Source organism: Ursus maritimus, unplaced genomic scaffold, assembly GCF_017311325.1.
Source record: "Ursus maritimus isolate PB19 unplaced genomic scaffold, ASM1731132v1 scaffold_19, whole genome shotgun sequence".
Lineage (NCBI taxonomy): Eukaryota > Metazoa > Chordata > Mammalia > Carnivora > Ursidae > Ursus > Ursus maritimus.
The window spans coordinates 50,971,683-50,990,991 of record NW_024424341.1 but is presented as its reverse complement, the minus strand read 5'-3'; the positions used below and the strand labels follow the sequence as shown (position 1 = coordinate 50,990,991).

The 19,309-nt window shown below is 55.9% G+C and overlaps 2 protein-coding genes across 5 annotated transcripts; both read left to right on the top strand.

Moving 5' to 3' along the window:
- The first annotated feature begins 270 nt into the window (after positions 1 to 270).
- On the top strand, positions 271 to 10,468 carry FBL (fibrillarin). The gene is made up of 9 exons (XM_040633974.1): positions 271 to 423; positions 4,987 to 5,136; positions 5,242 to 5,343; positions 5,427 to 5,521; positions 6,542 to 6,712; positions 7,794 to 7,926; positions 8,972 to 9,084; positions 10,083 to 10,228; positions 10,338 to 10,468. Exons 1-9 carry the CDS (start codon positions 414 to 416, stop codon positions 10,360 to 10,362), a joined length of 945 nt encoding a protein of 314 aa, XP_040489908.1. The 5' UTR covers positions 271 to 413; the 3' UTR covers positions 10,363 to 10,468.
- A 355-nt stretch (positions 10,469 to 10,823) lies between these two features.
- On the top strand, positions 10,824 to 19,069 carry DYRK1B (dual specificity tyrosine phosphorylation regulated kinase 1B). 4 transcript variants are annotated; one of them, XM_040633973.1, is made up of 11 exons: positions 10,824 to 10,987; positions 13,030 to 13,193; positions 14,187 to 14,306; positions 14,409 to 14,597; positions 14,744 to 14,891; positions 15,699 to 15,985; positions 16,718 to 16,864; positions 16,950 to 17,090; positions 17,388 to 17,703; positions 18,133 to 18,239; positions 18,335 to 19,069. In XM_040633973.1, exons 2-11 carry the CDS (start codon positions 13,131 to 13,133, stop codon positions 18,704 to 18,706), a joined length of 1,890 nt encoding a protein of 629 aa, XP_040489907.1. In that variant the 5' UTR covers positions 10,824 to 10,987; positions 13,030 to 13,130; the 3' UTR covers positions 18,707 to 19,069. The 4 variants fall into 4 exon arrangements, with proteins under 4 accessions (XP_040489907.1, XP_040489903.1, XP_040489904.1 ...); XM_040633970.1 differs by lacking the exon at positions 10,824 to 10,987 and having other exon boundaries at positions 11,878 to 13,193; positions 17,388 to 17,423; positions 17,508 to 17,703; XM_040633969.1 differs by lacking the exon at positions 10,824 to 10,987 and having other exon boundaries at positions 11,877 to 13,193.
- The last annotated feature ends 240 nt before the right edge of the window (positions 19,070 to 19,309 follow it).

Below are 19,309 nucleotides of genomic sequence, written 5' to 3'. Positions count from 1 at the left end.
AGGAAGGAAGGAAGGAAGGAAGGAAGGAAGGAAGAAAGGAAGGAAGGAAGAAAAGAAAAAAAAGAAAGAAAGGGGCAGAGTGCACACGGTGTACAAAGGCCTGGTGACGAACCCTAATTACCAGGAGGCTCGCACCGGTGAAGAGGAAGCAGGAAGCGCGTTCACCGCAGGATCTCTGCGCGAGCAGCGCCTAAAGCCGCCGAGTGGGGCGGTGCCCTGAGAGGCTTGCTAAGCGCCGCCCATAGCGCGCGCGCCAGGCTGCGGCTGCTGCCGGGGCTCCGGGGGGCGGGGTTGCGAAGTTGCGTCACGCGCCGTACGCCGCCGCGCGTGCGCTTCTTTCCACGTGCGAAAGCGCCAGACTCGTGTAGTCTGGGACGCCGCAGGGTCCTGGGTCGGGGAGCTGAGCTCTCGCCATGAAGCCAGGTACAGGCAGGGGTTGGGGTCCGGGGTCAGAGACTGGGGCCGACGGGGATCGTGGTGCCAGACCGGAGTCGGAGGGGTGGGGCCTTGGCCTAGGGGCAGGGGATCCGGTCTCTTGGGTCAGGGTCCTGGTTCCGGGCTCCTGTGGCTAGGGAGTCTTGGTTCCGCCTTGTGATGGACGCTGAGCCCGGGGTTCGGATGCCTGGTCTGGAGTCTGTGACCGGCTTCGGAGTTTACGGTCGTGAGTCGAGGGTCTTGGGCCTGGGATGGGGGGGGGGGTGTTGGTTCCCGAATTAGGATTCATCTCATTGAGGCTGTCATTAGGGATCTTGGTTATTGGGCTGGGGGTGGCAGTCGGGAGTACTGACCCAGAGTCTGGATCCAGGCATCTGGGGGCTTGGATCTCGGGCCGTGGGACTTGGGGATAATGTCTTGGTTCACAGGTGGAAAGTCCCAGTTTTGGGTCGGAGAGAACCCCTGTTTGCCTTCCGTATAACCGCCGCAATGACCGTCCCTTTAGCTCCCAGACCAGCTTCTCAGAGAGGGCCGAAGTGAATGAGGACTCCCGGTTTGAGAGTGTGTGGCCTTCTCTGTCCCACTTTCCCGCTCTCTACTCTCCGGAGAGGCGGGTCTCTGTAGTTTGAGTGATCGTGATTCTCAACTCCCGGTGAGATGAACCATCACAAGCCCGAGACAGGCTTAGCATGGGGTGGGAGAGGGAGATAGTCACAGGACATGAGTGGTTTTATTAATTTGATTTTCCCCGAGATTCTGATGAACCCACCCCACCTCCCTCGCGGCAGATTGATGAGAGTCCTGGCTTTGACAGCAGAAAGGCCTTAGTTCAAAGTTTCAGTATTAGCTTTGCTTCTTAAGCTCCTGTGTGACCTTGGGCAAGTGGCTTTACCTCTCTTGAGTCTCAGTTTTCTCGTCAGTAAAATGGCTCCCCGTTATAATTAGCAAGATCATGTTAGGACAAAATAGCATATCGTGGTAATCTTTTTGCATATTTAAGTGTGCAAATTAGGTTGTTCGCAGTAGCTTTACATGATGTTATATGTCAGTTATATCTTAATAAAGTTGGGGGGGAAATAGCACAGGGCTTGACGTAGTAGTATTGTCTCTAATTGTTAACTTTATCCTTCTCAAGAGGAACAAAATTAGGGTCTTTCCCCCTGGTGTCTCAGGTCTTCCTAAATCAGGTCGTGCCCTTCCCCCCAACTTGCTCTGCTAGAGTTTGGGGAAATCTTCCCACTGTGACCCAGAAGCTGTGTTTCCTAGTGCAGGTCTTCGTTTTTCTTCCTTTTTCTTTGCCCTCCATGTGTGGAGAGATTGGGTCATCTGGTGGAGGGGGAGGCTGGGTTTGTGGATGCACGTATCCCCTCCGAAACTCCCTTTCTCTTAAGGTTTGGAGATCTGATGAAATGGTGGGTGGGTGGGTGGGATCGAGGGGGTGCTGGACTGTGTATCTCCATCAGACCCCGGCATGCCTGCAGGCACCCTATAGTCTGATTCCCCCAGGAATGGAGGATACACCTTCCTCTCCACCCTTCCCTCATTGTGTTAGGATATGACGTTTCAGAAGGTAAGAGTCAGCTCTTCCCTAAGGATTTGAGTCTGATTGAGAGAAGAAGCCTTGGGGAGATTTTGAGCAGGGACACGACACTGTCTGATGGATACGTTTAAAAGGATCCTCCTGGCTTGTGTGTGGAAAGGACTTCAGGGGAGCAGAAGTGGAAGCAGGCGCATCAGTGGGAAGCTCGTTGCTGTGATCTAGGGGGAGGTGATGTGGCTCGGACCAGGGTGGTAGCCGCGGACCCACCTGACACATTGCCACGGTTTGGAAAACCGTATTTTGAAGATAGAGCCAGCAGCTTGTATGTGGGTATAAGAGGGGTCAAGGATCCCTCAGGGTTTGGGCACCTGTAACTGGAAGGGTGGAGTGTCCGTTTTTGAGATGGGGAAGGTTGTGGGAGGAGAGCAGGGTTTAAACCAGGGGGTCCATGGAACCTCCTCCCAAAACTTGTGGAAAATTTGCGAGCGTGTAGTTTCCTTGAGGAGTGGGTACTTTCAGTACATTTTTGTAAGCTCCCCGGGACCTAAAATGAATTAAGATACGTTTTGAGTATCTGGGCCTGAAAGTTGACACTCATGCCCCCGGTGCCCCCTGCCATCACCACACTTCTCGGGTCTCTGATTGCATTGGGCCTGGGTTGAGAGTCTCTTGGGCCTAGTGGTGTCTTTCCTAAGTGGGAAGACAGGGGGGCTGTCCCTCTTATTTGAATACTCATTCAAACTGTGTGCCAGGCAGTGTGTTGAGGGAAGTGCTCTGGGCTGGGCACTGTGTTATCACCCTATCTCTGTCTTACAGATGAAGTTTTGCAAGATTCCCATGAACCTCCCCTACTCTCTAGGGTCAGAAGTGGCATCTCCATCGCCCTGTATGGGACACTTGAACAGCTTGAGGGGAGGGGACCAGGGCTCTGGTCACTGTGTCATCACCTGCTTCCTGAACGAACAGAGAGCGTGTGTTTTCCCCCCCGAGGCAGAACCCAGGGGTTTAAGAGTCATCAGCAGACAACTCACTTAATATTTATTGAGCCCACACTTTGTGCCAAGTGTTGTGCATGGTGCTGGGGATGCAGAGTGACCAAAACCATGAACACATCCTGGTCCCTTGGGGCCTTGATTCTGGTGCGGGAGTCAGGCAGTAATAAAATAAAAAGTGCTGTGTGTGATGATTAACAGGAAGAACAAGAAAGCCGGGTAAAGGAGGGAGCCCAGAGGCCCTTCTGAGGAAGGAGCGTTTCATCAGACACCTGAGTGCAAGGGAGGAAGTGGGTGAGCCCAGCAAATGTCTCCAGGAGCCAGGCAGTGGGAACAGCAGGTGTAAAAGGGTTTAGAAGCTGGAGAGGGAGTTTGAGGAGGAAGAGCGGGATGCCGGGCATAGAAAGAGTGAGGTCACGAAAGTCAGCGGAAGCCAGAGCCGCGTGATGGAGGTTCTTAGTTCGCGCTGCACATTTAGAATCGCCTGGGAAACTTTAAAAAGCCCTATGCTCGGGCCCCTACACCAGACACCTAAACAGGATTTCTAGGTTCCAGGGATTAGCCAAAGGTGAGAGTCACTGAGTTCGGTCTTTGGAAGCCAGAGAAAGAAATTTTGGTTGCATTTTCAGTAATGTGGAAACCATTGAAGGGATTTAGGCAGGGGGATGAAGAGATTCGATTTTGTGGGTTGGAAAAGGTCCACCACTTGCTGCCCTGTGGACAGGAGACCATAGAGGGAGTAAGGGAGTAAAGGTAGGCAACTCTTCAGGAGTTCTGAAACTGTTAATTTTTAACACTTAAATTAGTAATAACAATGAAAAGTTCTACCTTTTCATCTTTTAAAAAAGTTTTTTAAAGATTTTGTTTGAGAGAGAGTGCACGGGAGGAGGGGCGGGGTGCTAAGGGCAAAGGAAGAAGCAGACGCCCCTTCTCCCCTTCTGAGCAGGGAGCCTGATGCGGGGCTGATCCAGGACTTGGGAAGGTGAAGACAGCCGCTTAACCGACTGAGCCGCCCAGGGGCCCCTACGTTCTCATCTTTAACGCCGTTACGATGCGTGAAGCTTTCGTAGCGCGTCAATATAATCACCTTTACAAAAACTCTGGCAAGTTTACTGTCGAATAGTTGACATCAAGTGAGATCATTTTAAAGCATCACTAATTTTCGCTCTGTTGTTTTATAACTCATGTGATTTGCCGAAAGTACGGCGGAGCCTGGGACGTGGGCACAGAAAAGTCAGATACGGAATGTTAGCGCCGGCACGCCCTCTGCTTCCGCCCGTGTTCTGTGCTCCGTGAAGTGGACGGGTTTGCTCTGCGGTGACGAAATCAAGTCTCCCTGGATCTTTTTTTTTTTTTCTTCCCCTCAACTTTCAGGGAGATCGGGTAGCAGGAAAGACATCGTGCCCACCTCCCCTCTGTTTGGGGGTTGGCCCTTTTCTTCCTGACCCAAGTTCAGGAGTGGGAGGGCGTGGAAATGTTTCCAGGATCTCGGGGACCCTAGGGCCCAACACTCGGTGTTTACACTTCTTCGCTCTAACACGGAGAATAGAGTGGATCCTGCAGACCTACTATCTGAGCACAAAGCAGAACGCTGACAGTGACCTGCGTCGACCAGGCATTCCGCCCCTACCCGAATCCCCCGCGTTGTGAGTTCTGGATCATCACCCCCTTGCCTCTTGGGCAGGGGGGTGCGTGGCACGTGGGTTACAGCATGACAGTGTTTAATTTTAGTCGTTGCTGAACTTCTATAAAAGATACTATGTCAGATGTGGTTTTCTTCAACTTGCCTTTTCACTTAACACGAGGACTCGAAGATGTGTGTCCCTGGTATGACTGTAGATCTGTGTCCTTGTTGATGGTCAGTAGTCCCTCCCTTTTATCTGCCCGTTCTGCCGATGGACACCTGGGTCGGTCCTGATTTTTCTGCTCTGTGGATATTGTGAACACCTCCCAGTGGAATTAGGAGACATAACTTCTCAGACCTCATTGCTCTGATTCCCCTTTCTGCTGCCGTTACAGGTTTCAGCCCCCGTGGGGGCGGCTTCGGTGGCCGAGGGGGCTTTGGTGACCGTGGTGGTCGTGGTGGAGGCCGAGGAGGCTTTGGCGGGGGCAGAGGTCGTGGTGGAGGCTTTAGGGGCCGAGGTCGAGGAGGAGGAGGCGGACGAGGTGGTGAGTGACACTGGGGGCTGCGGTGGATACAATCAGGAGGGCTTGGGGCTCAGGGAGGGAAGAGATCATAGGATCTTCCTCTCTCACTGCCTCTCTGCCTGGTAGGTGGAGGGTTCCAGTCTGGCGGCAACCGGGGTCGTGGTCGGGGAGGGAAAAGAGGAAACCAGTCGGGGAAGAATGTGATGGTGGAACCTCATCGGCATGAGGGTGAGTGAGGGGGGCTGGGGGCTGCTGGGGGTGGGGTGGGGTGCAGCCCAGAGTCTTCACCCAGTGCTGGTCTCCTCGCTTAGGTGTCTTCATTTGCCGAGGAAAGGAAGATGCGCTTGTCACCAAGAATCTGGTCCCTGGAGAATCTGTTTATGGAGAGAAGAGAGTCTCGATTGCGGTGAGACCAGGGCCCCAGCTGGCAGGGTAGACAGCGGTCTGGTCTCCCTGCCCCCCAACGTGTCCTACACATGCCAGCCGGGGGGTCATCTTAATACATAAGTCAGATCCCCCATTCCCTTCAGGTTCAAGTCCCAGGTCCTGACTGTGGCCCAGAAGACCTTGCACATTCCAGCTCCCCCTCCTCACCCCCTGACCTCGTGTCTTCCAGCCATACGGACCTCCTTGCTCTTCCCTCTGCCTTGAATACGGCTCTCCCAGCTGTGTGTGTGGCTGGTTCCCTTCATCGCCAGTGTCTCTGGTCGGATGTCACCTTGTGTTTCTCACTAGGCCACCTCGTACCACCCAGTCTGTCAGAAGCAGCCTTCCCTGCCCACGCTGTGCTCTGCTATCCCATGTCGTTTTTTCTTTATGGCCAGGCGCTCTCCTGCTTAGGGCTTTCTGCTGCCTTTCCTGCCGCCTCGAGTGTGCTTCCCCAGATAACTTGCTTGGCCCCCACCTCCTTCTGGGCTCTTCCCTTCCACCCTGTCTCATTTTCCCCTGTTCCTCTGCCCACTCCCCCTACGTCATGTCCTCTTCCTGACTTGATCTTCGCCTTAGCAGCTGTCACTGGCTACTGTCCCGTATGTGTTAGTTCAGTGTATACTTACTCCTTGAAGACAGTGGTCTTGGTCACTGTGCATCCGTAGTGCCTGGCATAGGGTCTGGCCCACAGTATGTGTGGCCCAGCGAATGTTTGGTGAATGAATGCATAAGTCTTGCTGTTAACGGATATGATCTTTTATCTCTGTGTTTATTGTCCGTCCCTGCCCCTTCTACCTGAGTCAGTAACCTCCATGAGAGGGCAGGCCCTGCATCTGTCACGGTCACTGATGTGCACCTGTATTCATTTCTTGAACAATGAACGAGCACCCAGGGCCCTAGGGCTAAAGGCAGTGGAGTCTAGCAGAAAAGCCTGGCACTAAAAAAAAAGAAAAGAAAAGCCTGCCACTGACTTCCATCCCCATCTCTCTTGGCCCAGGAGGGAGATGACAAAATCGAGTACCGTGCCTGGAACCCCTTCCGCTCCAAGCTGGCAGCAGCAATCCTGGGCGGCGTGGACCAGATCCATATCAAGCCAGGGGCCAAGGTGCTGTACCTTGGGGCTGCATCAGGCACCACTGTCTCCCACGTCTCCGACATCGTAGGCCCGGTGAGTGGATGGAGGGGGTAGGGAGGGGCGAGTAAAGGTGGTGAGGTGGGAGGGAGAGGCTGCCTCTGCCAGCCTGGAGTCAGTGGCCCTGGCTGCTTCCCTGCACCATGTGGCTGGGGGCTAGGCCCTTCCGTCAGAGTGCCTGTGCTGAAGGGAGCCCCTGCACGCACCTGGTCTCCAGAGCCGCATTTAGTCTCCCTCCTGCATTCTTGGTCTGGAGGGAAGGGACGTGGGTGTTGGGGTAAGTGCAGTTAGAGGGGCCCAAGGTGGAGACTGTTGGATTTGGTGGCCTTCCTTAAAAATGTATGCCCCCAAATCTAGTCTTCTGGTTTCCCTTAAAAGAACGGATGTCAGGGGCGCCTGGGTGGCTCAGTCGTTAAGCGTCTGCCTTCGGCTCAGGGCGTGATCCCGGCGTTCTGGGATCGAGCCCCACATCAGGCTCCTCTGCTATGAGCCTGCTTCTTCCTCTCCCACTTCCCCTGCTTGTGTTCCCTCTCTTGCTGGCTGTCTCTCTCTGTCTAATAAATAAATAAAATCTTTAAAAAAAAGAAAAAGAAAAAAAGGACAGATGTCAGTGTCTGAGCCTGCATTTCTGTGTCACTACTCAGGCTCCCTGGTTAGACGGCCCCCACACATGTCACTTCAGGACCCCCAGCTCCTCCGCATGACTGTAGGCTGTGTGATTTAGTGGTTAAAAACCCCAGGCTCTGATGTGGGCATTTTACAGTGAGGTGGCTTTCGGCAAGTTACTTAAACTCTCTGAGCGTCAGTTTACCCCTCTTGAAAATCAGGTTGCTGTGAAGATTAAATGAGTGAATTCCTGTCAAATAGAGCAGTGCCTGGCCCACTGTAAGTGTTCTTAGCTGTTAGGACTTCTTCTCTGTGCCCTGGCTTCCATGCTGGGGGCCTGGTCTCTCAGATCAAGTAAAGCGGGACTGCGCAGCCCCTGGCAGCAGCGGTTGTCACGTGGTAGGGTTTCGATTCGGGGATTTGAAGAGATGCTGCATGCAGTGTTCGGGCCCAAAGTAGGTGTTCCATCTCAGAACTGGTATCAGCGTTTTTATTATTTGGTTTATTTTAGGACGGTCTAGTCTACGCAGTTGAGTTCTCCCATCGCTCCGGCCGCGACCTCATTAACTTGGCCAAGAAGAGGACCAACATTATCCCTGTTATTGAAGACGCCCGGCACCCACACAAGTACCGCATGCTCATCGGTGAGGGTCTGGGCGTTGGCTCCGGCTGTGCGGGCCCGGCCACTCCGGGTTTCCTGGAGGAGGTGGCCGGAGCCCTGATTGGAACAGAGTCCGAGTGGATGAGCAGAGGCCCCCTGAGTCTGTAGGAATCAAGAGGGTGAGGGGAGCCGGGTGAAGTTGTGGAGCTTGGATGGCTGGCCCCCCTAGAAGGCCGACCTCCTTTGTTCTCTCCTGCCCCTCTCCCTGGGCACCCCCATACCTCCTGCCTCCCTCTAAAACAGGGTACTTTTTATGCTGCCGCTGGCTTATGTATAATAGCCCCCTTCAGAGGTCCTCCTCCTCATCTGGGGTGATCATAACCCAGAAAGGACAAACTGAATGTGGTCTGGCGCAGAGGGCCCCAATGTGAATACTGTGTTTTAAAAAAGAAAAAAGTTTGGAAGTATAATATAAAACTGGCATTCCTTATAAACCACTCTCAGAGGAAACTAACACAAGCAATTTCATGTCTGCTTTTCTCGATTTTAAAAAAGTCAGTTTTCATTATACCATGTTTTTGTTTTGTTTTGTTTTGTTTAATCATACTGGCTTTAAAATAATACTTCGCATTCGCGGGTTTTGAGTTGGTTTTTCCCCCCATGCCTTCATACCATACCCTTTGTCCTGCAGCTTGTCTTCCTTTGACAATCCCACAGACGCTCTTGCCTGTATAAGTGCTCACCTTTACTTGCCTTTTTGATGACGTGTCTGTCTCCCCCCCAGACCCGGGAGCGTCTCGAGGGCAGGGTCCGGGTCTGACTCGTCTCTGTGTCCCCCACACCCGGCCCAGGGCTGGCCACAGAGTAGGTGGCAATCATGGTTTACAAGAGCAATGAATGGATGGTGTGATTGGGTTTTGGACCCCCATCCTGGGGACACTCTGGAGGGGTGGGGATCAGTGGGGGGAAGGGAGACTGGAAGCAGGGAAGACTGCCAGAAACCTGCTGGTGATGGGGCGCAGGCCTCATGGGAGGAGCTGGGAAGATAGGGTGGACTCAGCTTGTAACTGCCACTTCTTTCTCCCTAGCGATGGTGGATGTGATCTTTGCTGATGTGGCCCAGCCAGACCAGACCCGGATCGTAGCCCTGAATGCCCACACTTTCCTTCGCAACGGAGGACACTTTGTGATTTCCATTAAGGTGCGGGGCTTGGAGGAGTCTAAGATGGGGTGGTAATATCTTTTTTGTAACTGCCAAGCAGCTAGTCAAAACAAGGAGCCTCCATTGTCCTAATCCAGGCAATCTATTTCCAGCCTCTATCCCTGCCCCCCCACCCCCAAATAGGACATAATGAAAAATGTCTACAAAACTGAAAGGCTGTGGGTTTAAATAGGCGATAGAATGGTCAGTAATGGTCGAGTGCATGATTGCTAAGTTGAGCATTTGAGTTTGAATTCCAGCTTGCACTGTGACTCTGAGCAAGTTCCCTAACCTGTGTGCCTGTTTCTTCACTTGTCAAGTAGAGATATTAGTTGTATCTCTTTTAGTGTTGATATAAGGATTAAATTTATCAATATATATGTAGTGTTTAGAGCCTGGTATAAAAGAAATTTTATGTATTTTTAAAAAAGATTTATTTATTTATTTGAGACAGAGAGAAAGCACGAGTAGGGAGAGTGGGAGAGAGAGAAGCAGGCTCCATACTGAGCAGGGAGCCCAATGCGGGGCTCTATCCCAGGACCCTGAGATCATGGCCTGAGCCGAAGCCAGCCACTTAACCAACTGACGCACCCAGGAGCCCCTAAAATAAATTTTAGATGAATGTTAGATGTATTTCAAAAAAACGTTTTACTTTGAATAAGGATTTTCAGCCAGATTGAGCATTATTAGCCTTTTGCTACATTTGTTTTAGTATCCTCAGCATTATTGCTATTGTTAAAGAAGAGGAAGTGGGGGGGAGGGTTGGAAACCTGGGTGTAAAATTGAAACACTGGCTTTAAGATAAATAGGTCTCTGTTAAAGTCTTCCTGTTCCAAATCCAAACCAAACTGAAAATTTCTCTAACAAAGTCNNTTCCCTACATTTCTAAAACCTGAGTTTCACTGAGTTTCCAATGAAAATACCTGTGGTTTAAAGAGCACAAAAAAGGGAAAACAGCCCGAAGGCTTGCTGCAAACTTCACATTCTCTCTTCTGCAGGCCAACTGCATTGACTCCACGGCCTCTGCTGAGGCTGTGTTTGCCTCCGAAGTGAAGAAGATGCAGCAGGAGAACATGAAGCCCCAGGAGCAGTTGACCTTAGAGCCGTATGAAAGAGATCACGCTGTGGTGGTGGGTGTGTACAGGTGAGCAGGGGCCGGCCACCCACCCAGACGGAGCCCTGCCGGTCAGCAGTTGGTAGGAGTGCCTTAAATGGCCACAAGCTCTGAATCCCCTCTCTCCTTGCTCTCACAGGCCACCTCCCAAGGTGAAGAACTGAAGCCCCGTGTCATCTGGATTGCCAAGAGATTGTGTTGCTACTGTTCCACGTGTGTTTTTCTATTAAAAGACTCATGCAGGGGCACCTGGGTGGCCCAGTCGCTTAAGCGTGGACCTCTTGATCTCAGCGCAGGTCTTGATCTCAGGGTCGTGAGTTCAAGCCGGCCTACTAAAAAACAAAAAATTCATCCATCGCTCCTCTGGGCTGATTGCTCAGCGACCTCCATTCCACGGGGCGCATGCGCCGTTCATCAACTGGCGCGGTGGTGGGGGTGGGCAAGCTCATCCGGTCACTCGTGCGCATGCTCCTTTCTTGCTGCCTTTTGCGCAGCCGTAGCCCGGATTCTGGCGCCTGGGCGGAGTTGATAGCTTACTGTGCATGTCTGCCGGTAAGCTCTTCGGCGCGCAGGCGCGGCGTGGTACCCTGGGTCACGTGGGGGAAGCGAGGGGGGGTGGGGGCGGAGCCCGGGTGGGGGGGGCCGGTTTGTTGTGGTCGCCATTTTGCTGGTTGCATTACTGGGTAATCGGGGCCCTGGCTCGCCGCGTCCGTCGGATATCTTCAGCCAGTGGGCAGGTCTGAGCTCGGGCTTCCCGAGCAGCTTGAGTCCCCTTGCCCGCGCCCTCAGGTAACAACGCGGCTACAGGTGGGGCGGCACGAGCTCGCGGGGAGGGCGCAGTACAGACCCGCCCTGCCCGCGTCGCCGCCAGACTTAGCACGAGGCCGAGGGAGGAGAGCAGGGGGGCGGCGGGCAGGTGCAGGCAGTGCCTGGCTATTCATAGTCGGATTCTTGGAAGGGGCCGAGCCCGAGGGAGCAGTCTTGGGAGGGCGGCTGGAAGGGGGTAGCGGGGCCCCGCTCCCGCCCTTTGTTTGGGCTCGGCTCCTCCGGCTGCATCGTCGTCGCCTAGCAACAGCTGTTCTGAACTGCGATTGGCTGAGCTCTTGGCAGCAGCGACCAATGGCACGGTTGTTGCCATGGCAGGTGCGGACTGCCAAACTCAGTCCGGCCCCGCCCGCCCGGGCTCCGCCGACCGGGGCGGGCCTCCAGGGTGGGGGGCGGGACACCTGGGTCCCCAGGGGCGGGTGGCGGCGCGGGGCGGGGCCGGCGGGGCGAGGGTTAACCCGCCCCTCCCCCGTCCACCTGCTTTCCCCTTCCCCCGCGTGCCCCGGGCTGACCCTCGTTCCCTCCTCTCCCCGCCCCCGGCGGCGGCGGCTGCTGTTGTCACCCACCGGGCCGCCTGTCCCGCTTGCCCTCCTCGCCGCGGGGCTTGCCGGGCCGGCCGGGCCGGGACAGGCGGCCGTCTCCTCTCTGCCGCCACCGCCGCCATGCTGGCCGCTCGCCCACCCCACTGGGGGCCCCACCGCGCCCCAGCCCCCCGTGGGCCCCGCGCCAGCCCTGACCCGGGTAGGGGGTGGGTGCTGGGAGAGACGGTCCTGCTGTGGGAGGGCCCCAGGGAAGAGGTTGTTTCGGGTGAGGGGCGGGGGAGCTCCAAGAGAGAGGAGGGATCGTGGAGTGAGTGGCAAGGCTTGGCATAGGAGAAAGAGATTGACATGGGAGAAGGCCTGTGGGGAGAGGATTTTGGTGTGGCAGGTACTCTGGGAAGGGAGAACTCTGGATTATTTGGGTAATTTCGTTCTGGGGGCCTTCTAGGAATGGGCACGGTTGTGGATTGACCCTGATGTAGAGAGGAGTAACCGGAGAAAGGGCCCTGGTAGGAATATTGGATGGGGGGAGGAGGGGAAGATCCAGTGTAGGGGAGAGAAGGGTGAGGGAAGAGACACCTCCTCCTTGCTCCCATCAGGAAAAGTGAGCCTTGATTGGGAGGGGGACCATGGACTAATATGGGGAAGATCCCTGATGTGGCACAGAGAAAGTACCTGCGGGGGGGGGTCCCCTGATAAGGGAGGAAATGGTATAGGGATGAGGTCTTGGCATGATATGGGGAGTGTCCCCTGGGAAGGGGTTGCCCTGATGGATGAGAGTGTCATAGGGGTAGGACTCTTTTATATAGGAACAACCCTGTATAACAGGATAACCTTGGCGTGGTCCCCAGGACCCTGATGTGGTTTTAGGGGCCTGCAGAGGATTCTGCTATGGGTCCGGAGGGGCCCAGAGCGCTCTCATGTGGTTTGGGGGGATCCTAGAGTTCTCCAGATTGAGGGATCTACTGGGAAGGGTAGATCTTGAAGTGCAGGGACCTTGCTGTGATGAGAGAGGAGATCGTGACAATCAGGGAAGACTGCAGGAGGGCAGGATCTTGTGTGAGGGGGTGCTGGGGAGGGCCACAAGCAGAAATGGGAAGCAAAGAGTGAACCCTACTCCCAGTACTGTCTGTGGTTTCTTTTTCTTCTCTTCCTCCCCCCAATTATTGGTGTCTTTCTGTCCTTTGCTGTCATGGCCTATATCCCTGCCTGGCTTCCAATCATCCCCTTTCGTATGTTCCCCTTTGTGCCACCTACTTCATTTATTTGGTTATCATTTGTTGAGGGACTCCACTGTGCCACCCCCACCCCACCACTTCTCTCTGTCCTCTTTCTTCATTGCCACCTGTTGTCCTTTTTCTCCTCCCCCTGTGCCTTGCCTTCTCTCTGATGTCCACCTCTTTCCTGCCTGGCCGTGTCCCACACATCTTGTTCCATATTGTTCCCCTGCCTCCCGCCTGCTCTCAGGTCTCAGCGGCGGTGGCAGCCGAGGTGCAGGATGCGAGAAGGCGCCCCCCGGCCGGGCTCCCGCTCCAGGCCTCGCTCCCCTGCGGCCCTCTGAGCCCACCATGGCCGTCCCACCAGGCCATGGTCCCTTCTCTGGCTTCCCGGGGCCCCAGGAGCACACGCAGGTATGCGTTCAGCTGGCTCCTCACCTGCCGGGGGTGCTAAGAATAGAAGGCTCTTGAGGGTGAAAGATAGTTTGGTTGCCCAGAGCGGTCTCTGGGCATGAAGGGCCCATCTGGAGTGGAAGATAATAGAGTTGTTGCTGGGAGAGCCTGGGTTCAAATCCTGAGACGGTGGTGAAATGACTTAGGTTTGCCCTTTAGTTTTCTGTTCTGTAAAACGGAACCAAGAATGATACCTACCTCGACAGGGTTGCTGTGAGGTTAAACAAGTTAATGAGATGCGTGTAAAATGCTGAGAACAATGCCTGGCACCTAGGAAACACTCAATAAATGTTCACGAAGGAAAAAAGGTCCAGAGTGAAAGACGGGCGGGCGGGGTGAAAGGGGCTCAAGCTTGAGCCCAAAGGATCTTGGGGCCAGCAGCATCTTAGGGTACAGAGTAAAGATATTCAGGGGTAGAGACTCTCAAGGCTCTGAACTATAGGGCTTGAAGCAGGATGGAGTAGAAGGTCCAGGGTGCTGGATCCCAAAAGACTGGTCAAAAAATGTGCTGAGTTGGGGGTGAGGGATGGGAAGACCCCACGGGATGAAGGTAAAGCATGATGGCAGCCCTCAAGATGGGACATCCAGAATGGATGGTCTCAGGCAAAGAACTGGGAAGGACAGCCCACGTTTTCTATCTCATCCATCCCACAGAGGTTCAGAAAGGAGTGAAGGTGTGGGATGAAAGGTCAGGGGTAAATAGTTGACCATTCTTACACTCAGCAAATCTCTGATGACCACCCACTATGTGCCAGGCCCTGCTCCAGGCACGGCAGATACAGCAAGAACAAGACAGTCTCTGCCCTTGGGGAATTTCTATCCTGGTGGGGTTGTCACACAGTGACCAAGTAAATCTGTGTGTGGTAACGATGACCCAGCCACCCAGAGGGTTCTCCCTCCGGTGGTCCAGGTGAAGGCCTGTCCTCAGCACCCACCCCACACCCCGCCCCGCAGGTATTGCCTGATGTGCGGCTGTTGCCACGGAGGCTGCCCCTGGCCTTCCGGGACGCGACCTCAGCCCCACTGCGCAAGCTCTCCGTGGACCTCATCAAGACCTACAAGCACATCAATGAGGTGGGCAGGGGCCCCCCGGGGACCCAGCTGGGGGCTGAGGGGTCCTGGCTGCTGGCACAGGTCACTCAGCCGTCCTTATCTTCTGGCTGGCTGGCCGGGCAGGTATACTATGCGAAGAAGAAGCGGCGGGCCCAGCAGGCGCCACCTCAGGACTCGAGCACCAAGAAGGAGAAGAAGGTCCTGAACCATGGTTACGACGATGACAACCACGACTACATTGTGCGCAGTGGTGAGCGCTGGCTGGAGCGCTATGAGATTGACTCACTCATCGGCAAAGGCTCCTTTGGCCAGGTGTGGGACGCCCCCCTCCACCCTGACCCCAGGATCGGGGGGCACGGGCACCCACTGATGTTGATCCACAAAAGAATGGTGCCCTGCTCTGTCCCACGTCCCCTTGCCCCCATTTCCTCACTCTGTGACATGCCCCACCCCATCAGGTGGTAAAAGCCTATGATCATCAGACCCAGGAGCTGGTGGCCATCAAGATCATCAAGAACAAAAAGGCCTTCCTGAACCAGGCCCAGATTGAGCTGCGGCTGCTGGAGCTGATGAACCAGCACGACACAGAGATGAAGTACTACATAGGTGAGGCCTGGGGCAGCCGCACACCCGGCAGAGGACGGGCTGGGCTGTAATTCCCTGACATCAGTGATTCTCCTGTGGCCTTCATGACTTTTGCCCTGTTCCCATGATGGTGCTGGTGGAGTTTATTGGGTGCTCGCTAAGGGTCAGGCCCTGTTGCGAGCATTTTATGTAAATTAACTGGTTTCAGTCTGACCACAGCCCTGGGGGGAAGGGGCATCTTGGCCCACAGCTTGGAGAAGAAGAGAGGCGTTCGGGTGCTATCATAAGGCCACTGCGTTTGTACTCGGTGGGGCTATAATCTCACTAGGCAGTGGGCTCCAGCGCCTGTACTCTTAGTCTTTTGCCTCTTTCCCATACTAATTCCTCTTAGGATTGAGTGTGTTTCTTTAAATACACATCTTTATCCTAAATGGAAAGCGAGTGTCCGCTGCCAGAAAAATAAACAGAACTGAGACTAAAGCAATGTTAACAAAATTAAATGAGGAAATGTAGAAGGGCATTAGAGACCCATCGGCACCAAAGGGAAACGTTCTCTTTGGTTTATCAGAAAGTGTGACAGAGACGTGAAGAGAATGAACTTCTCTTAACCAAGGAAATCATTCTCTTGATGTGAATCAAGTCCTAGACCATATAAAAACACCCTGACTAGCAGCCGCTTCCCGTGGGCGCCCCACAGTTTGGCCAGCACTCAAGAAGCAGAGTCCCCGATCGCCTTCCGGCCTCTCGTTACTGTGTACCCTAGGCCGCCACTGGCCCTCTCTGAGCCTCAACTTCTCCGTCGGCCCCTTTCCGTCCCCTTCCCCGCAGTGCACCTGAAGCGGCACTTCATGTTCCGGAACCACCTGTGCCTGGTATTCGAGCTGCTCTCCTACAACCTGTACGACCTCCTGCGCAACACGCACTTCCGCGGCGTCTCGCTGAACCTGACGCGGAAGCTGGCGCAGCAGCTCTGCACAGCGCTGCTCTTCCTGGCCACGCCCGAGCTCAGCATCATTCACTGCGATCTCAAGCCCGAGAACATCCTGCTCTGCAACCCCAAGCGCAGCGCCATTAAGATCGTGGATTTTGGCAGCTCCTGCCAGCTTGGCCAGCGGGTGCGGCGCGGCGCGGCCCGGGGGCGGGGCTCCTGGTGTGGGGGGCGGGGCGGGGCCAGCTAGTGACTGGCGCCCGAGGGGCGGGGCGGGGCTGGGATTGTAGGGTGCCGCCTGAGGTGGCTGGTGCCTGAAGGGTAGCATTGGCAGGGGGTGTTGGCGGCACAGAGTTGTAAGGCTGGTGCAGGGGGGAGGTAAAGGAGAGGGCCGCAGGGTACAGTGCCCAGTAGGAAAGGAAGAGTGAAGCCTGAAGAGGCAGGGCCAGTTTTGAGGCTGTCAGAGGTGGGCAGGGTGAAGTCGGATTGGCTTCACTCCAAGGAGTGGCACTTGGCTAAGTTTTGCTTACCCTCTGCTCTTAAAGCTGGGGAGGGAGTGGGGGGCAGGTGTTTTGCAGCTTCGTGTGAGCAGACATTTGAGATGACTTGAAAAGGGTCTGGATTGGGTGAGTGGCAAGGGCCTGGGGTCACAGACTGCCAGCCTCTGATGACCGAGAGGTCCAGGGTCAGGCTTCTGGATGGAGATCAGGGTCAGACTAGGCCAGCAGAGACTTCTGAGGCTGATGAATAAAATGACGGTAGGGGCTCCTGGAAAGTAGGTGCTTGATAACCTCAAGGTTTGGAACCCCATCATCCATTTTTGTGGAAGGAAGTTTCTCTTAGCTTTGGGTATGTCGGTGGCACCACTCAGGGAGGCTGGGACCTCTGACTGTTGCCCTCTTCCCTGCTCCGTCCCCAGATCTATCAGTACATCCAGAGCCGCTTCTACCGGTCACCTGAGGTGCTCCTGGGCACACCCTACGACCTGGCCATTGACATGTGGTCCCTGGGCTGCATCCTGGTGGAGATGCACACCGGAGAGCCCCTCTTCAGTGGCTCCAATGAGGTGTGCTCCTGGGGAAGGGATGTGCTGGAGTGGGGGGCGGGGGGCCTGGCTGGCCTGCTGACCCTGACTGCCCACCTGCTCACAGGTGGACCAGATGAACCGGATTGTGGAGGTGCTGGGCATCCCACCAGCCCCCATGCTGGACCAGGCACCCAAGGCTCGCAAGTACTTTGAACGGCTGCCTGGGGGTGGCTGGACCCTACGAAGGACAAAGGAACTCAGGAAGGTGCGGCCCCTGCCCCATGCCGCTCCTCCCACCCTGGTGGCCCCTCACTCTCTCACACTTGGGGCTTCCTTTCTCCCTGCTTCCTCTCCCTTGTGTCTTTCCCTTCCTCCTCTCCCCCTTGTCTGTCCTTTCCTTCGTCCTGGCCCACCCCATCTCTCCTACCCACCCCACAACTCTTCTTAGCTTCTCTCCTTCCACTTTCTCTCTCGTGCCTCTGTTTCCCCGTGTGTGTCTCCCTGCCCCTCCTGCCCACTGACGGCCACTCTCTTGCCCCCCCTCCCACCCCCTCCCTGCCAGGATTACCAGGGCCCCGGGACACGGCGGCTGCAGGAGGTGCTGGGCGTGCAGACGGGCGGGCCCGGGGGCCGGCGGGCGGGGGAGCCGGGCCACAGCCCCGCCGACTACCTCCGCTTCCAGGACCTGGTGCTGCGCATGCTGGAGTATGAGCCCGCCGCCCGCATCAGCCCACTGGGGGCTCTGCAGCACGGCTTTTTCCGCCGCACGGCTGATGAGGCCACCAACACGGGCCCGGCAGGCAGCAGTGCCTCCACCTCGCCCGCACCCCTTGACACCTGTCCCTCCTCCAGCACCGCCAGCTCCATCTCCAGCTCTGGTGGGTGCCCAGTGCCAGGTGGGGTCAGACAGGGAGGGGGGACAGCTCTGGTTTAGCCTGACCTGGGGGACCTTGCCCCACTGGGCCTTCACCTAGAGCTTTGAAGCTATGCCATCCTGAACTCCAGAATGGGTGGGGCAAAGAGAGCTCTGACTGGCGGTGACCTGATCTCTGAAATGGAACTTGAGCTCATACCTCTAGAACTGCTTCTGACTCTCATACTCTAGACCTCACACCTCTAGAACTGCTCATACTCAAAACTGAGCTCTGACCGGTAATCTCAAAATTGGGCCCCATCCTTCAAATAGGCTCTGGTCCCAAATCCCAGGCCTGGGCCTGGGTCACGAACCAGACTCAACCACCCAGAAACTCAGCTGCCACCTCTCCTCACTTAAGGCTTCTCCTCATTCCCTCCCCTGGCACTTCCAGGAGGCTCCAGCGGCTCCTCCAGTGACAACCGGACCTACCGATACAGCAACCGATATTGTGGGGGCCCTGGGCCCCCCATCACTGACTGTGAGATGAACAGCCCCCAGGTACTGGGGCCTCGGGGACTTGGGAGGGGGTTAGTGGGGTATCTGGGACTTCAGGACCTGGGTCTCCATCACCCACTGTTCCTTTGCTCCTTTAGGTCCCACCCTCCCAGCCGCTGCGCCCCTGGGCAGGGGGTGATGTGCCCCACAAGACACATCAGGCCCCTGCTTCCGCCTCGTCACTGCCAGGGGCCGGGGCCCAGTTACCCCCCCAACCCCGATGCCTTGGCCGTCCCCCATCACCAACCTCACCACCACCCCCGGAGCTGATGGATGTGAGCCTGGTGGGCGGCCCTCCAGACTGCTCCCCACCTCACCCAGCGCCTGCCCCCCAGCACCCGGCTGCCTCAGCCCTCCGGACTCGGATGACAGGAGGTCGTCCACCCCTCCCACCCCCTGATAACCCTGCCACTCTGGGGCCTCGCTTGGGCCTCCGTGGTGTACCCCAGAGCACGGCAGCCAGCTCATGACCCAGCCCCCTCCCTGGGGCCCCTCCTGAAGCCATACCCCCCATCTGGGGGCCCTGGGCTCCCATCCTCATCTCTCCCCTTGACTGGAATTGCTGCTACCCAGCTGGGGTGGGTGAGGCCTGCACTGATTGGGGCCTGGGGCAGGGGGTCAAGGAGAAGGGTCTAGGCGCACCCTCCCTGTAAGGACTGGACCCTTGGCCCCCTCTCCCCCCCTTGTTTTCTATTTATTGTACCAAAGACAGTGGTGGTCCGGTGTTGGGGGAGACCCCCTTCACCCTAGGGCCCTAGGAGGGGGTGGGGGCAGGTAGGGGGAGATGGCCTTGCTCCTCCTTGCTGTACCCCCCAGTAAAGAGCTTTCTCACATGCCTGCCTGAGCGTTTGCAGGGCCTCGGCTCCCCTCACATGGCCCTCAGAGGCGCGGTGGGGAATGGTGTTTGGGGAGGGGGTAACCAGAAGCGCTTTGTCATGTGGAATGCATCCCTGGGGAAGTTATGGCTATTGGCGCAGACATGGGGCTGCAGGAGGTCTGGGGCTACGGAATCCTAGACAGAGATACTGGATAGGATCCTAGCCCACGTTTGTCTTTTCCATGGTAAACAGAGA